The following is a 17832-nucleotide window of genomic DNA, read 5'->3' as shown; positions in this document are numbered from 1 at the left end:
TTTCAAGAAATGCCTTAATTGTGCAATAATATATTGCCAGACACAAACAATACACCTAGTAAACAACAATAAAAGTATTTATTTTTATACAGCTTTTATAAATTAGCTTTAAATATTCAACATAGGTTCACATTCACAAAAATAAAGGTAAAACAAAATTGGAAATAGGAAATAATTATTAAAAAACGACGCTTCTGTTTGTCGCTTGTGAATGACGTAATACTATAATTGCGACCCGCCCACGCCGACGCTCGCGAATGAGAGAAAAACCAAAACAATGTGGCGACGAAGATGCTAAATAGGCAGTTGATGCTGTGAACAAATAAGAAAAAAATGAACGTATATTCCATGTGATATCACCACGGTTAGCTGTATAAACAACGCTGAAAGCGACCAAATCATGGCTACCGTAGATTCTCTTATGAGCTTGTGAGTTAACGTAAAACATACAGCTACTAGATACATATGTAAAACTGTTGACAATTTATTCTGTTCATTGTATAGCATGAATTCTAGCTCTATGAGTGATGCATATGTTTCTCCGTGCACAGGTGTGCGTTTAGTGTTGCTCAGCGACCTGAGAAATATGATGAGATCAGGATGTTGCCTGCTGCCGTTAAAGACAGATTATTGCGAATAATGATGACTTATGGCAGGGTCACCGACTCCAACATCAGCCAGGTAAGGTGTCCTCTCTGACAAGAGCATTGTGATGATGATAATATACAGTATATAACATGCAGTGTCTTCGCTTGTGTTTCAGCTCGTGCACGCTGGAACTCAGACACTGGATCTGCAGAACTGCAAGGTGTCGGACTCTGCGTTTCAGCAAATCAACTGTCTGCAGTTGAGGACGATACTGTTAAGAGGCTGTACAGAAATCACATCTGAGGGTATTCTTTTCACAGATTACTGCTGTTTATGGGGACTATATTAATATTAGATGAAAAACTAGATATGTTGCCTTGTCAACTAACTGAAATAAGTTTCAGTTGAAGTACTAAAACTGAAAACTGAAACAATAGCTATGTATAAATATAAAAAATAATAAAAATGACGAAAGCACACTGAAAAATTACTAAAAATTAAAACAAAAACTGGAAATGTGAGATAAATTATCCAAATCCTAATACTTAATAGTATAAAAATAATACCAAACTGACACTGAAATGAACTTTAATGCATTTAATATTTAGAAATGTAAAAATTGGTATATAGGGTAAATAACAGGATGGTTAGCATGGTTAAACCTAAAAAAAATATTAGGGAATTCATTCTTAACATATTATTAATTATTAACTAGTGCTGTCAAATCGATTAATTGCGAATAATCACATAATACATAAAAGTTTGTGTTTGCATAATATATGTTTGTGTATTATTATATTTATACATATATATGTGTGTGTGTGTATATGTATATACTGTATACACACACATGAAATATATATATACAGTACCGGTCAAAAGTTTAGAAACATTACTATTTTTAATGTTTTCAAAAGAAGCCTCTTCTGCTCATCAAGCCTGCATTTATTTGATAAAAAATACAGAAATTAAAACAGTAATATTGTGAAATATTGTTACAATCTAAAAGATTGGTTTTCTATTATAATATACTTTAAAATATAATTTATTGCTGTGATCAAAGCTGAATTATAAGCATCAATACTCCAGTCTTCAGTGTCACATGACCCTCCAGAAATTATTCTAATATGCTGGTTTTTTATCAATGTTGGAAACAGTTGTGCTGCTTAATATTTTTTTTATAACCTGTGATGATTTTTTTCAGGATTCTTTGATGAATAAAAAGTAAAGCATTTATTTAAAATAAATATTTTGTAACAATATACACTACCGTTCAAAAGTTTGGGGTCAGTATAAAAGTTTGAGGTCTAAACTATGAATTTTAGACTCCTTCTTTTGAAAACATTAAAAATAGTAATGTTTCCAAACTTTTGACCGGTACTGTATATTATATATAATATATATAATAATATATATATATATATATATATATATATATATATATATATATATATATATATATATATAATAATATATATATATATATATATAATAATATATATATATATATATATATATATATATTTACACATATTATGTAAACAAACATTTATGTTAGATGCGATTAATCATGATTGATCAATTTGACAGCACTAATACTAACAATAGAAAAAAACATTTATTGTCATTGACTGGAAAAGGTCTTGGAAATTTATTGGCCTGAAGGGACACTCATAATTGGATATAGATCTAGCTATAGCTAAATAAATTGATATTCAGTATTGTTTTAAAATACTAAATAATATAATAAAAAATATGACCATAAGAATATTACAAAAACACTAACATCTATTTTTTATTTTGAAAGTAATACCTTTATTCAGAAAGGATGCATTCAATTGATTAATCATGACAGCAAAGACTTGTATATTGTTCAAACTAATTTCTATTTCAAAATAAATGTTGTTCTTTTTGGTTCATCAAAGAATTCAGAAAAAAAAAATGTATTACGGTTTCCACAAAAATATGAACTGTTTTCAACATTGATAATAATAAGAAATGTTCCTTGAGCAGCAAATCATCATATTAGAATGATTTCTGAAGGATCATGTGACACTGAAGACTGGAGTAATGATGCTGAAAATTCAGCTTTGCCATCATTTGTTTTAAATTCGAATCATATTTCATAATATTGCTGTTTTTACTGTATTTTTGATCAAAAAAATGCAGTTTGGTGTGAATAAGAGACTACGTAGAACACTTATTACTTCACAAATAACACAGAAGCAACTGTCATGCCTTTTTTTATTATTGATTTTTCCTTTATCTTGAATATAGCACCCAAACTATGAATTTTAGACTCAAATTTATATCTGATTGCACTGTTGGTCAAACTTGTCAAGACATAAACCTTTGCCATATTTGTCATTCCCACAGGTCTAGAGGCGTTGGCATCCCGCTGCCCCAGTCTTCAGGTGGTTGATCTCACAGGCTGTACGGCTGTGACAGATTTAGGGATTCAAGCTCTGGCTCTACACTGCAAATGTTTAGAAGTGATTTCCCTCCGTGGCTGCACTGCTCTCACTGATAAAGCCCTGCTGGAGCTGGGGACAAACTGCAGGAGGCTGCACAGCATTTACTTTTCTGGGACAGAGGTAATTTACACTGTTGTTTTGCTTTCAGACTTCGGTATATAGTATACATTACACATATACACCGATGAGCCAAAACATTATAACCACCTGCCTAATATGCTATTGGTCCTCTGCGTGCTGCCAGACAACATCGGCCTGCTGAGGCATGGACTCTACAAGACCCCCTGAATATGTCCTGTGGTATCTGGCACCAAGACATTGGCAGCAGATCCTTCAAGTCCTGTAGGTGGAACCACTGTGGATTGAACATGTTGGTCCAGCACATCTCACAAATGCTCGATTGGATTGGGATCTGAGAAATGTGGATGCTTGTCCCTCCACCGGCCCACAGTGCATCCTGGTGCCATCACTTCCTCAGGTATGTATGTGATATAAAAGAACACAGGACTCATCGGACCAAGTGACCTTTTTCCACTGCTCCAAGGTCCAGTTCTGACGCTTGTGTGCCCATTGTAGCTGCTTTCGACAGCGAACAGGGGTCAACATAGGCACTCTGATTGGTCTGCGGCTGTACAGCCACATACGCAGCAGAGTGTGATGCACTGTGTGTTGTGACATATTCTTTTCATAACATTTTATGTGGCATGTGCCACAGTAGACCTTCTGTTGGCTCGGATAGCCTTCATTGCCCTCATGCATTGATGAGCTTTGGGCGTCCAACACCCTGTCGCTGGTTTGTGGTTTGTCCCTCCTTGGACACTGTTGGTAAATTCTCACCACTGCTGACCAGGAGTGTGGTAGAAATTCCCCTACACACCTGACGTAAGTTTACATGGGGCATATCCAGTCGACACTTGAATTTTATACTGCGCTCACCTTTAGTCGACACCCTGCTGAGTTGGACGACATCTGGCCCCTTATGAACACTTCCACTCGGAAATAAGATCTCTAGTGTTCCACTAACCTTTTACGTAACAATAATTAGACAGACTCCAGACAATGCCTTCAAATATGCTTTAATCACGGCTGGAGGACCTTGTATCAATCACAGAGAATCCCACCAGCAAAAATTTTAATAGGATAGGTACATAGCAAATGTAACATGACATATTACTCATTATCACATAATTTTTCCCTAATATGTGCAAATTCAGCAACCCCTTCCCTTCGCTGTTACTACCAAAGCAAATTTAGATCTACCCAAATCATGGGTTTATTAGTTCGTTGATTACTCATGTCATGGGGCTATTATATTTAGATAGTTGTCTAGCTGTGTTTCATTTCCCCTTTTGTTATATTCGGACATGATTCAGACACACTTTGGCCCTAGATTTGGGGACATTATTTTTCAAAAGCATATAAATGTTAATCCTGAAGGAAAAAGTTAATCCTGACCCAGTCGCCTTGCCATAATAATTTGGCCCTTGTCAAAGTCACTCAGATCTTTATTCCTGCCCATGTATCCTGCATCCAACACGATAATTACGAGAACTGATTGTTTTCTTACCATTTAATCTACCCAGACCTTAATATGTGGCCTTGTTAAGAGACGATATTCACTTAACCTATGACTGCTCATTAATGTTTTGGCTCATCAGTGTAAGTATATAGCATATACCAAAATGAAAATACTATTCTGACATTTTGCTTGTACACATTGATGTTTATTGTTTTCACTTACTACTTGTAAATTCAAACTATTTAAAGGTAACCGATCAAGGGGTCATTGGAATTGCGACTGGAGTTTGTTCACATAACCTAAAGGTATTGCATACTAATTAATTTTTTTTCCATTAAGACCATTTTTAATGTTGTGTTATTATTTTTAATTAATTAATTATTGTTACAGGAGTTACAGATGGTGCGATGTCGCAATTTGACTGATCTGGCTGTGACTGCGGTTCTTGCAAACTGTGCCAACATCAGAATTTTCAATTTCCATGGATGTCCTCGGATGACAGGTAGTCACATGGTACCTGACATAAAACACAACATATATTGCTGTCCAAATATGTATTTAATCATACCATCCATGTGTCTGTTTTAGATAAGTCAAGGGAGGCGCTACAAAACCTTATTGGCCCTGACAAGATCCAACAAGTGTCTTGGACTGCGTACTGATGTGAGCTACAGACATCAACTTTATTATCATACATGTAATGTACTCATCAAACATCCTTTTCAAATTGACTAAATTGTCAATGTTTGAGGTAAAAAAAAAAAGATAAAATCAATAATTTTTAAAGTGTTTGCATTGTAAATGTTAACTTACTGTATTTAACATTAAGTATAGAATTATGTAAGAATGTTTTGCTTACCAACTTTTCATTTAAGGTTTCAACTGGACTCTAATATATAATCATTAAAAATACATGTACAAAATTACAGTAGTCTGCTCCAGAATATGTTCCATTTAACATGTTTGCTTACAGTAAAAAATAGCATCATCATAATCAATAAAACGAACGTTAATTTTTGTGATTAATATAACTTATTGCACAGGTGGCAGTGTTTTATTTATGTACATAGTTTACATACACATGAATGCATTAGCTGTTATAGATTAGGTTTGTAGTTGTAGCACCACACCGTGCTTCTTGTTAGTCCATAATTCTCCTCTTTGACTGAGTCTGGTAGCTCAAAGTAAGCCAGCGGATGTAATAATTTTCTAATGTCGTGGCTTTCAAATTGAGCCCGTCCTGGGTCACCAATGAGCACTTGTGTTCCATATGTGCTTATACACGTCTGGAGCCACTTATGCAGATGATCAGCCAGACCTTCATCATAGAACATGTCTCCTAGAAGAATAAGATCCCAGGCCTCAGGCTTTGAACCGATCATGTTGTCTGTCACACAAGGTAAAGGGTCCACGTTGTTCAGTTCACAGTTCATTTTTGTAGCAACGGCAGCAACTGCAATAACAAAATAAAGCACTTATTCATATTTAATATTATAGAACTTTGTTTGTCAATCAGTGTGGTGTTAGCAACATGCTGTAAGCCATGTGGCAAAAAAAAAAAAAGTTAAAATAAAAAAGGATCAATTTAGACCCTCATGACTGTGTGTGTGTGTGTGTTGTTTAATGATTTAGTAGTACATCATTTATGTCGATTCAAAGTCAATAAAACAATTTTGTTAAAAATTAAAACAATGTTAAATATAACAATCTTAAAGAATTTTTTTAATTATTAAATTTGATAATTTAGGAATGGTTGCAGAGTTTAAAAAACATCCCTCTACAAGAATGTACATCTCTAAAGTTGCTTTAAAGGGGGCATATTTTCACAAGATGTAATATAAGTCTCTGTGAAGTTTCAGCTTAAAATGCCACAGATCATTTATTATAGCTCGTCAAATTTGCCCCTATTTGGCTGGGAGCAAAAATGCAGTTTTTGTGTGTGTCCCTTTAAATGCAAATGAGCTGCTGCTGCTCCCGCCCTCTTTTCCAGAAGAGGGCGGTGCTTTAACAGCTTGCGCTTCGGTTGCTCAACAACAACAAAGCAGGAGAATCTCACGCAGCCAAAATGACGATTGTCAGTAACGGTGTTCAGCCTTACATTGTTCAAACTGGAGTCGGACACTGATGGAGTTACTCAGGAAGAAGTTACAACTTTTAGAATGAAACTGGACGTTTCTGAATGGTTAGTGGATAAATTTATGTAGTTGCTGTGGAGTTGATTCAACTCATCGACTAGCATGTGTCGTCATGTTAACTTTTTGTGCAAATCCAGCGTTGAATTGACCCTCGTTTGTGAAACAGTCCGGCGTAAAATGACTGCATGGTAACAACACAAAGCAGCCCAACATTGCCTCGCCCCCTTTGTTGCATGTTCCGGGGGCAGGGTTTATGTAAATTTTAGGGTTAGTGATGTCACTAACCCGGGAAGAAGCTCGTTGTAGTCCCTACCAGCCGTTTGTTGTAGTCCTTAAACAGAGAATTCTTTAAAAGACAATATCTCCCTTTGCATTGAACTTTGAGCGCTGTAACTTTGCATTACATTATTTATGCTCTAACAGCAACATTACACACTAACTAAAGTTAAAAAGTGAAATCATAATCTTTTTAAGTCAAGTTGAATTCCACAAATCACAATGTGAACGGTTCTTTTTTAGGTATGAGGTGCAGAAACACAAATCATACTTGAGTCAATGTCATTGGCCACCACATGAGAAGCTCCACTGAGTCTGGCAGCAATGGCTGATGCTCCACAACCACAGCCGAGATCCAGCACCTTTCTGCCTTCAGACACCTCGGGGTTATTTAAGAGATACCTGACAAAACAGTTCACAACAGCGTCATTAATAAAAAACGACAAAAGAATGCAGGTAGACTGAACGTATCTTACAGTAAAACCTAAAATCTACTGTGGCGTTCGTTATTACTAATGACTTGTTAATTAAACACTGTTACCTAGCCAGCGCCTGTCCACCGGGCCAATATATTGCCCAGTACGGATCAGGGAAAGGCCACAATTCTGGTTTCTCCGTCCAAAACCGGCAGGTGGGTGTAAAGAGTCTTAAAGAAATCTCTGGAGTTAAACTTTGGCCGCTTACTATTTCTGTGTTGTCTATAATAAAGTTCTTTATATCATCCTCTGATCTGACACTGCTCACGTATCGACGCATTAAACAACAAATTCCTCTTTGAAATGCATTTGAAGTGTCCTGACCACGGAACCGTTGGATTATTCCTCTGTACATGTCGTTAATGCTCAAACTAGTCAAATATCCTCCTATTATTTACTTCTCCACATGTCTGTCACGCATGCGCAGACGCGCTTGACACGTCTGGGACATCACGTCACTGAGCTGATCCCGCCAATTAGAGCGCTACCTGAAAAATACTACTTCCAAAATACTACTTTCCAAAAAAAACATTCTAAAATTTCTTTATTAACTTTGTAATGGTTTTTAAGTACATATACACATTTTACAGAAAGCTTAGTAGTAATCACTAACACCAAAAAGTAACACTAAATTATGTTTTTGCCCACCTTTTTGCGACATGGCACCATGGTAATATATTTTTTTCTTCTAAATTTTAGATGATTAAAAGTAATAAAATAGATACATTGCAAAGCTTAAATTAAAATGAAATAGATTAATAAAAATAAATAGATTATACAGGTGCTGGTCATATCATTAGAATATCATCAAAAAGTTGATTTATTTCACTAATTCCATTCAAAAAGTGAAACTTGTATATTATATTCATTCATTACACACAGACTGATATATTTCAAATGTTTATTTCTTTTTCAGTATCTAAATTCAGTATCTCAGAAAATTAGAATATTACTTAAGACCAATACAAAGAAAGGATTTTTAGAAATCTTGGCCAACTGAAAAGTATGAACATGAAAAGTATGAGCATGTACAGCACTCAATACTTAGTTGGGGCTCCTTTTGCCTGAATTACTGCAGCAATGCGGCGTGGCATGGAGTCGATCAGTCTGTGGCACTGCTCAGGTGTTATAAGAGCCTAGGTTGCTCTGATAGTGGCCTTCAGCTCTTCTGCATTGTTGGGTCTGGCATATCGCATCTTCCTCTTCACAATACCCCATAGATTTTCTATGGGGTTAAGGTCAGGCGAGTTTGCTGGCCAATTAAGAACAGGGATACCATGGTCCTTAAACCATGTACTGGTAGCTTTGGCACTGTGTGCAGGTGCCAAGTCCTGTTAGAAAATGAAATCTGCATCTCCATAAAGTTGGTCAGCAGCAGGAAGCATGAAGTGCTCTAAAACTTCCTGGTATACGGCTGTGTTGACCTTGGACCTCAGAAAACACAGTGGACCAACACCAGCAGATGACATGGCACCCCAAACCATCACTGACTGTGGAAACTTTACACTGGACCTCAAGCAACGTGGATTGTGTGCCTCCAGACTCTGGGACCCTGATTTCCAAAGGAAATGCAAAATTTACTTTCATCAGAGAACATAACTTTGGACCACTCAGCAGCAGTCCAGTCCTTTTTGTCTTCAGCCCAGGCGAGACGCTTCTGACGCTGTCTGTTGTTCAAGAGTGGCTTGACACAAGGGATGCGACAGCTGAAACCCATGTCTTGCATACGTCTGTGCGTAGTGGTTCTTGAAGCACTGACTCCAGCTGCAGTCCACTCTTTGTGAATCTCCCCCACATTTTTGAATGGGTTTTGTTTCACAATCCTCTCCAGGGTGCGGTTATCCCTATTGCTTGTACACTTTTTTCTACCACATCTTTTCCTTCCCTTCGCCTCTCTATTAATGTGCTTGGACACAGAGCTCTGTGAACAGCCAGCCTCTTTTGCAATGACCTTTTGTGTCTTGCCCTCCTTGTGCAAGGTGTCAATGGTCGTCTTTTGGACAACTGTCAAGTCAGCAGTCTTCCCCATGATTGTGTAGCCTACAGAACTAGACTGAGGGACCATTTAAAGGCCTTTGCAGGTGTTTTGAGTTAATTAGCTGATTAGAGTGTGGCACCAGGTGTCTTCAATATTGAACCTTTTCACAATATTCTAATTTTCTGAGATACTGAATTTGGGATTTTCCTTAGTTGTCAGTTATAATCATCAAAATTAAAAGAAATAAACATTTGAAATATATCAGTCTGTGTGTAATGAATGAATATAATATACAAGTTTCACTTTTTGAATGGAATTAGTGAAATAAATCAACTTTTTGATGATATTCTAATTATATGACCAGCACCTGTATGTCGTTGTTACTGATCGGTTATAGACCTTATGTAGCTCCGCCCCTTTTCAGCGCTGCGCTCGTTGTCTTTTGACTTCCGGTTTGTATTTCCACAGCGATCTTACGTATTTATGAATGAACTGATCGTTTTAAAGTCTTCCCGGTCTACTGACATTTGTTAAGACATCTGCTTTAAACATACAATGCTCATAATAACTTTTGTTAACTCTACAACAAGTAAATTTACTCCACCAGCTAGTTATTCTTTGACAGCAATACTATAAAAATATACAGAGCTACCGCAAAAACGGAAGTTCAAAGACAATATTATAAAGATGGCGGCGCACTTGTTTCTCTGGCAAATAAGGTCTATAGAGTACCTCAGGGATGACATGTTTTGGAGGCCAACTCGGAAGTTAGCGGCGCGTGAGTTCCCTCGATCGAAAGCCTATGCATTTTTCTCATAGACTTTTGGAAAATCACAAAAAATAAGCTCTGTGTTTAACAAAGGGTTATGACACTTACACGTTTTGTCTGTCAAGATAATCTTTACAAGTTAACACAACATTTATACATTTTGAAGCCTAATTAAAGTCGTCAGATATAAAAAGCTAACAGTAGGCTATAAACTGGACTACAGCACACCATGATCGTGGATCAACGTCACCACCACCAAGCTTCCTCAAGCTTTATTTAAAAAACAACTTTATTTAAAAACATGCTCGCTGATTATGATCTGCGCTGTGTATGAATACTTGTCCACTTTTTTATGAGAAATGCTGTCCAAATGTCCTGTTTGTCATGATGACGTCTAAAGTCCCCGCCAAAGGAAGTAGTCCCTTTTAGCAATTTGTTAGCAACCGCCGTTTTTAAGACACAATAAAGGTTTAAAAAATCACTAGCGGGTTATAACTGGTGTGTTTTATGTCATAGATCAAAACGTGAAAATATTTAGAGGCTTTGTTAACTACAGACCTTATTTCAGGCGATTTAGCAAAAACCCATTCAAAAAACCCATAGACTTTAGGGCGATGGAACCGGAAGTCCTAAAATGCTAACTCGCTTCCGGGTTTTGCCTACAAAAACACGTCATCCCTGAGGTACTCTATAGTATTCTGGCAGGAAGGCAACATGTTAAAGGGTTAGTTCACCCAAAAATGAAAATAATGTCATTAATAACCCTCATGTCGTTCCACACCCGTAAGACCTTCGTTCATCTTCAGAACACAAATTAAGATATTGTTGATAAAATCCGATGGCTCAGTGAGGCCTCGTTATTTTTTTTAATTTTTTTTGGCGCAAAAAAGTATTCTTGTCGCTTTATAATATTAAGATAGAACCACTGAACTCACATGAACTGTTTCCAATATTTATTTTTTTTTGGTACCTTTATGGACCTTGAGAGTTTCAGTGGCTTTGCTCTCAATAGAGGCCTCACTGAGTCATCGGATTTTATCAAAAATATCTTAATTTGTGTTCCGAAGAGGAACAAAGGTCTTACAGGTGTGGAACGACATGAGGGTGAGTAATAAATAACATTATTTTCATTTTTTGGTGAACTAACCCTTTAAATGTTGATGAACACGTGTACTAAATGTCCATATGAATATGGTAATCAATCAGTACTATAGTATATATCAAATTACCATTGTATTCCAGTGTGTTTTTGTTCCATATTCATTTTTACAGCCTTTAAACTTACACATTAACTGAACAGATTATCTATATAAATAGATTATGTCTCTTAAATAGACATGTCATTGTTGTTATTGACTAGTTACAGTGTTTTGACACGTACATGGTAAATGTTCATCATTGTAATCATACCTTCCAGAAACAGTCTCATGAGCTCACAAAATGATTATTATTCACTGAAGAGGTGGGTTGGACACACACTCTCTGTGTCCTGTATATGACAGTCACCATAGATACCTGCTGCAAGCTTTCTTTCAACAGCACTGCCTGCTCAATAAGGAAGCTGAGTGTATATAGAAAAAACAAGGAGGAAAAACAACCGTAACCAAGCATACAAAAGGTATGTTATATTGTCCTGGTGATTATGTACTTATAAATTATATATAGGCAGCATTAATGGCACATTCATCTTAATTAATAGTAGATATTTACTCTTAATAACATGCATATTATGAAAGAGTAAACACCACAAAACCCTTTCTGCAACAGATGCTGCTTGTCCCAACAGATTATAGCAACAAATAAACATAAGACATTGTTTCCATGTTATCGTGCCACTCTGACGTGCTCCGTTCAAACTCTCTGGTTTGTGTGAAATTGTTTTGTAAAAGGGCAGGACAATGTGCAGTTGAGTATACAGTATCTCAACTCACTTTCCAGAGCTCTCATGAACATGGCCAAGTGGAGAGGAGAAAGACGAAGCCTTTCACCTTCAGATTTCTGGAGTGACCAGGAATGGGACGCTGACCTGGGCCGTAGATCTTTCCGACACACTCTTAAGTCTCTAAGTCCCCTCGCTCTCTCGGATCTTGACTTTTGGGATAGTAGACCTGGTTTTAAAGCTCGGGTATGTACAAAATGAAGCTGTGGAGATAAAAACAAATCTTTTTTTCATATTCTTTTACATAATTTTAACAAATATTACCCTTCCTTCAGAAATCTCCAGCATGGAGTTGTATGGGCTTATCTGGATCGACTCTACGCTCAAAAATCAGCACCAGGTTAGTGCTTTAAAGTCACCATGAAATCAAAATGGACAGTTCTTATTTTTTATGGAATATTACAGTATTTACTATAAATGATTTTTGGTGCACATCATTTTTTTTATTCATGGTCTCTCATAACCTTTAATCAAAATAACTTCCCCTCCCTCATGAGTGACATCTCTTCTCTGATAATGTGTTTACTGGCCTGAGGGCGGGACAAGCTGTCACTCACGTGAGATCAACCAATAGCAAACCACAACCATCCAATCAATTCCTCATGGATAAAGTCAAGTCCTGCCCTACATTATTTCTTGTTCAAGAAGCTGTTTATACATAATAATAAGAGAAGAAAAGTCTGTTGCAATTTCTGTTTTAAAGTCATGCTGACTTTAACTCTGAATCTTGAAAAAAATACTAAATCTTGATTACATGGCTTTCTGATTGGTCAACTGGGACATTCCGAGGTCAGTTATTCCCCAATAATGGCCATCGTCAGTAGCAATGCTGCATAATGACCGCTCATCCGGGTATTTGAAGCTGATGCTTCTTTCATGTCTCTTGTATCACACCGCAGATGCACTCTCTCCCTCGTTTCATTCAAACGCAGCTGGTGCCATCTTGTGCCTCAGTTATTCGACTGTATTTACTGTAAAATGAAACCATAGTAATAGTAGGCCTAAGATAATATTGTTGAACTGTTAGTCTTGTTGCTAGAATGATTGTTTCGTACACTATAATAGATCAAAAGATAATAAACAGGTAAGAAATTTTAAAATGTTTTCTTCTCAAATCAACATTTCATGTCTGTCCTTATTTATGTGGTGCAAAGCTGTGTAATAATTCATACGACTGTACATTATCACTTAAAGTTGGGAAGTTCCAGTACACAAGGGGGCGATAGAGTCACCTAGAAATGGCTGCAATTTTAAAAACAGCATGTGTTTTCTTCCCTATTGTGATGTGAAATGGCTTCTCGAACAAGACAAAATTTAGGGCAGAACTTGATTTTATCCATCTTGAATTGATTGGATGGTTGTGGTTTGCTATTGGTCGATCTCATGTGATTGACAGGTTGTCCCGCCCTCGCGCCAGTAAACACGTCATCAGAGAAGAGATGACGCTGCAAGAGGGAGGGGAAGTTATTTTGATTAAAGATTATAAAGGCATGTGAATTTAAAAAATGATGTGCACGAATAAATCATTTATAATAAATACTGCAATATTAAAGGGTTAGTTCACCCAAAAATGAAAATTCTGTCATTAATTACTCACCCTCATGTCGTTCCACACCCGTAAGACCTTCGTGCCAGCAAGATCATTTCCTATTTCAAGGCCCAGAAAGGTACTAAAAAAATAGTTCATGTGACTACAGTGGTTGAACCTTAATGTTATGAAGCGACGAGAATACTTTTTGTGCGCTAAAAAAACCAAAACAAAATAACGACTTTATTCAACAACATCTAGTGAATCTTTTGTTTTGAATCAGTGGTTCGAGCGTGTATCAAACTGCCACAGTCACGTGAACTATTGAAATTTCGAAACACTTATGACGTAACGAAGCCTCGTTTACTGAAATCACGTGACTTTTGCAGTTTGATACGCGCTCCAAAGCTTAATGAAGCAGTGTTTTGAAATCGCCCATCACTAGATATTGTTGAATAAAGTCGCTATTTTGCTTTTTGTTTTTTTGGCACACAAAAAATATTCTTGTCGCTTTATAACATTAAGGTTGAACCACTATATTCACATGAACTGTTTTAAATACGTCTTTAGTACCTTTCTGGGCTTTAAAAGTGTTAATTATCTTGCTGTCAATGCAGGCCTCACTGAACCATCAGATTTTATCAAAAATAACTTAATTTGTGTTCCGAAGATGAACGAAGGTCTTTTCATTTTTGGGTGAACTAACCCTTTAATAAAAATAAGAATAATAAGCGGGATAATGTACATCCAGCCAATTGTTATCACAAAATAACCCCCTTCAGGGTGATAAAAGTCACAAGATTTATTCTGCGATAACAACCAGCTGGATGTACATTATCCATTACTTTTATCACATACTTAGTGTTCTCTCTGTATCAGCACTCTTGGCAGCCAGAAGGTCAAGGGCTCTTTAGGCATGATGAGATCTGCATCTCGTTTGGCTCCGGAAGGAGCTCCACGATCACACTCTTCTGCTGAGGACTTTGAGCTCAGAGCTGCCCTAGAGGAAAGCAGCATGAGGAGGGCGGAGCTGGTCCAGAGGCTCCGAGAGGCCAAAGATCACTTGGACACTCAGACAGACCTTCTGAAATCCAAAGGGTCTCAGCTTCAACAAAGCCAGAGCATCTCAAACATTCTGGAGATGAAGCACAAGGTATGGATCTTGCTTCCTCACCAACTGAAGCAGTTTGAAATCTACTGAATTTTACAATTGTGTTTTGTATGATATTGATTTGATTGGCTGAGGCATTTGATGAGATGAAAAAGGAAAGAGATATCAAAGTCTGCTGTTGTCTTCAAGGAACACTCATCCCTGCTGATTTTTCTCCCTTGCAGCAGCTGTCTGAAGCAGTGAGTGCTCTTGAACAAGACAAGGAAGCTGCAGAGCTGAGCCGCTTTGAGGAGAGCCGCCGTCGAGGCGAATTACACGACAAGTGAGTTATAGAGTGTTGGGACTATGTATGGAATCCACACATTATGTAACATATACACTAAACTAACATTAAAAATGGATTACTACTTAGCACTACCAAGTATTTTTATTTATGCACACAAAAATACCATTCAAAGGTCTGGGGTTGGTAAGTTTTTTTCTCTTATGCATGGAAGTTGTTTCTGCCATTGAATAAACAATAACAATTTTTCTCAAAATTGCTAGATATAAGCTCACAATTGCAAGAGTAATAAAGTCGAGTGCGAGTTTTTATCTCGTAATTCTGACTTCTTTTCTCAGAATTGTGTTATAAAGTCAGAATTGCGAGTTATAAAGTCAGAATTGCGTGATATAAAGTCGTAATCGCGTGTTATAAAGTCAGAATTGTGAGATGAACTTGCAATTCTAAAAAAGTCTGAACTTTTTAACATGTAGTTGAGAGTTTATATCACGCAATTCTGAGAAAAGAATTGAGATTAAAAAGTCGCAATTACTTTTTTTTTTATTATTTTTTATTTTATTATGCTTACTGAAAGTGCATTTATTTGTTTAAAAATACAGTAAAAACAGTAATATTGTGAAATATTATTACAGTTTAAAATAACTGTTTTCTAGGTTAGTATATTTTATAATGTAATTTATTCCTGTGATGCAAAGCTGAATTTTCAGCATCATTACTACAGTTTTTAGTGTCACACGATCCTTCAGAAATCATTCCAATATGCTGCTCAAGTAACATTTCTTATTATTATCAATGTTGAAAATGGTTGTGCTGCTTGATAATGTATTCTCTTTGTAAACTAAGAGTTCTTCAGCTTGAGTTGGACATTTTGAAGATGAGATCGAATCTGGAGAGAAGGACTCCACCCACATCACCAAACCCACTCAACAGAACTCTGCCTGTTACAAAAGACGAAGCCCTCAGAGAGGTAGAGCTCATTATGTGTGACAAAAAAAAAAACCCTAACACTTCACAGAATCACAATTACAATTGCAAAAGTGCATGAGAAAATTCCATCTTTAATATCAACTAAAAAGGTGTTGTATGCTGCTGCTTCCTTCAGGGACAGAGGCAGGTTGAGAAGGAGATAAAGAAGCTCAGAGAAGCTCTCAGAAAGGCAGAGGAGAGAACAGACGACCTGGAATACGAGAAAAACAGTGCACTGAGACAGCTCCACTCCTCTGAAGAGGTTAAACATTCATTCGAAACATAAAGATATAGTTCACCCAAAAATGAAAATTCTGTCATCACTTACTCACCCTCATGACGTTCCAAACCTGTGTGAATTTCTTACATGGAACACAAAAAAGATATTTTGAAAAATTCTCTTGTGTTTTTTGTGTGTACAATGAAAGTCAGTGGGGTCTGAAATAAGGCTATTATTGTTAACTAAAACTATTTCTGTCATGACAACTCTTGGAGTGATTGACATGGTAATGGTGGTGGTTGAGGAGATTCCCCCTTCCATATGTAAAGCGCTTTGAGTACCCAGAAAAGCGCTATATAAATGTAAGGAATTATTATTATTATTATTATTATTATTATTATTATGGATTTGACAATGTTGATATTATTGGTCTTGGTGGAATAGATCTGCATTATATGAATAGAAGTACGGGACTTGCTACTGCCAATCCATCCACAACATGCTGCTGTGAGAAAGTAAGACATGCTGCTGTTATATAGCAATATAGCGTACATGAATTACCCATAGCAGATCTATACAGGTGGAGCTGGGGAAGGAGGAGGGTTTCTGAAAGCGCTGAAAACTGCTACAGCAAATGCTGACCAAGTAATTGAAAGTTGAGCAGCGAGCTCATTGGCTGCTGATACAGCAGGAACCAATCAGCTGTGCCCTATAGAGAATGATGTGATTGCAAGCAGATTGAGTTAAAGACCTATCAGCCTGCGCCATCTAGAGTTCCATGACGGAACTTTGTATTAAATTCACTTTTGTTAATTGAAATAAAGCTAAAATAAAATAAAATATAAATATAAGATGAAAAACTTAAAACTAAATGAAAATGAGAAAGGCTGCCTTGGCAAATAACTGAAATAAGATTAAATTAAAACACTAAAATTATTAACTGGAAATAAATAAAAACTAAAACGGAACTAAAGTAAAACTGAAACAAAAATAAATTAAACCCTTAATAGTAATATAAAAAAGACTAATAAATGTAACAAAATTACTAAAAATTAAAATTAAAATAAAATCGGGAAATTTAAAAATAAAATAGTATTTAAATAATACTAAAATAACTCCAAAACAACTCTTTTATGACAAAAACTTCTTCAAAAATGTTCTTTTGTGTTCAACAGAACAACGAAAGTCATACAGGTTTGGAACAACATGAAAGTGAGTAACTGATGACAGAATTTTCATTTTTGGTGAACTGTTTCTTTAAAATTTGCTCATTGTGATTAAAGTTACTGTACATGCACAAAAACTGCACTAAGATTAGTTTTGTAAATGATTACCCAGGGTAAGCAAGAGGCAATAAAGCAAGCAGAAGAGTTGGAACAAAGACTGAGCAGCTCCGTCCGGACCCAGGCAGAGCTAGAGGACCAGCTAAATGAGTCCCGCAGCCGTCTGGGACAAATGGAGCTGGTACAAGCAAAAAAGCTGTGCTACACTGTCTAATTTTTCATTATGACACGACATCCAGTACTGCCAGAATAACTATTATCACTCTTCCTCAGGAAAAAGACCTGTT

General features: G+C 36.5%; 2 protein-coding genes across 3 annotated transcripts; one reads left to right on the top strand and one right to left on the bottom strand.

Moving 5' to 3' along the window:
• The first annotated feature begins 233 nt into the window (after window positions 1–233).
• Window positions 234–5352, top strand: amn1 (antagonist of mitotic exit network 1 homolog (S. cerevisiae)). The gene is made up of 7 exons (XM_051884861.1): window positions 234–429; window positions 552–681; window positions 764–893; window positions 2965–3182; window positions 4830–4886; window positions 4972–5083; window positions 5170–5352. Exons 1-7 carry the CDS (start codon window positions 401–403, stop codon window positions 5241–5243), a joined length of 750 nt encoding a protein of 249 aa, XP_051740821.1. The 5' UTR covers window positions 234–400; the 3' UTR covers window positions 5244–5352.
• etfbkmt (electron transfer flavoprotein subunit beta lysine methyltransferase) lies at window positions 5244–10361 on the bottom strand. 2 transcript variants are annotated; one of them, XM_051884860.1, is made up of 3 exons: window positions 10179–10361; window positions 7264–7394; window positions 5244–6034 (listed from the first exon to the last, which is right to left on the bottom strand). In XM_051884860.1, the coding sequence occupies exons 1-3, from the start codon at window positions 10190–10192 to the stop codon at window positions 5679–5681; spliced, it is 501 nt and encodes a 166-aa protein (XP_051740820.1). In that variant the 5' UTR covers window positions 10193–10361; the 3' UTR covers window positions 5244–5678. The 2 variants fall into 2 exon arrangements, with proteins under 2 accessions (XP_051740820.1, XP_051740819.1); XM_051884859.1 differs by lacking the exon at window positions 10179–10361 and adding an exon at window positions 7534–7946.
• Between the last annotated feature and the right edge of the window lie 7471 nt (window positions 10362–17832).

Source organism: Ctenopharyngodon idella, chromosome 24 (assembly GCF_019924925.1).
Source record: "Ctenopharyngodon idella isolate HZGC_01 chromosome 24, HZGC01, whole genome shotgun sequence".
Classification (NCBI taxonomy): Eukaryota; Metazoa; Chordata; class Actinopteri; order Cypriniformes; family Xenocyprididae; genus Ctenopharyngodon; species Ctenopharyngodon idella.
The sequence above is the reverse complement of the archived record's forward strand: the minus strand, read 5'-3'. Positions and strand labels throughout refer to the sequence as shown.

Bases quoted from the DNA above. Each gene is read 5' to 3' on its own strand.
- amn1 (XM_051884861.1), top strand. From the start codon at position 401: ATGGCTACCGTAGATTCTCTTATGAGCTT. The intron at 430-551 runs GTGAGTTAACGT...CTCCGTGCACAG, and splicing joins GTAGATTCTCTTATGAGCTT to GTGTGCGTTTAGTGTTGCTC. The intron at 4,887-4,971 runs GTATTGCATACT...TTATTGTTACAG, and splicing joins TTTGTTCACATAACCTAAAG to GAGTTACAGATGGTGCGATG.
- etfbkmt (XM_051884859.1), bottom strand. From the start codon at position 7,823: ATGTACAGAGGAATAATCCAACGGTTCCGTGGTCAGGACACTTCAAAT. The intron at 7,395-7,533 runs GTAACAGTGTTT...CTGTTTTGTCAG, and splicing joins GGTGGACAGGCGCTGGCTAG to GTATCTCTTAAATAACCCCG. The intron at 6,035-7,263 runs GTATGATTTGTG...TTGTTATTGCAG, and splicing joins GGCCAATGACATTGACTCAA to TTGCTGCCGTTGCTACAAAA.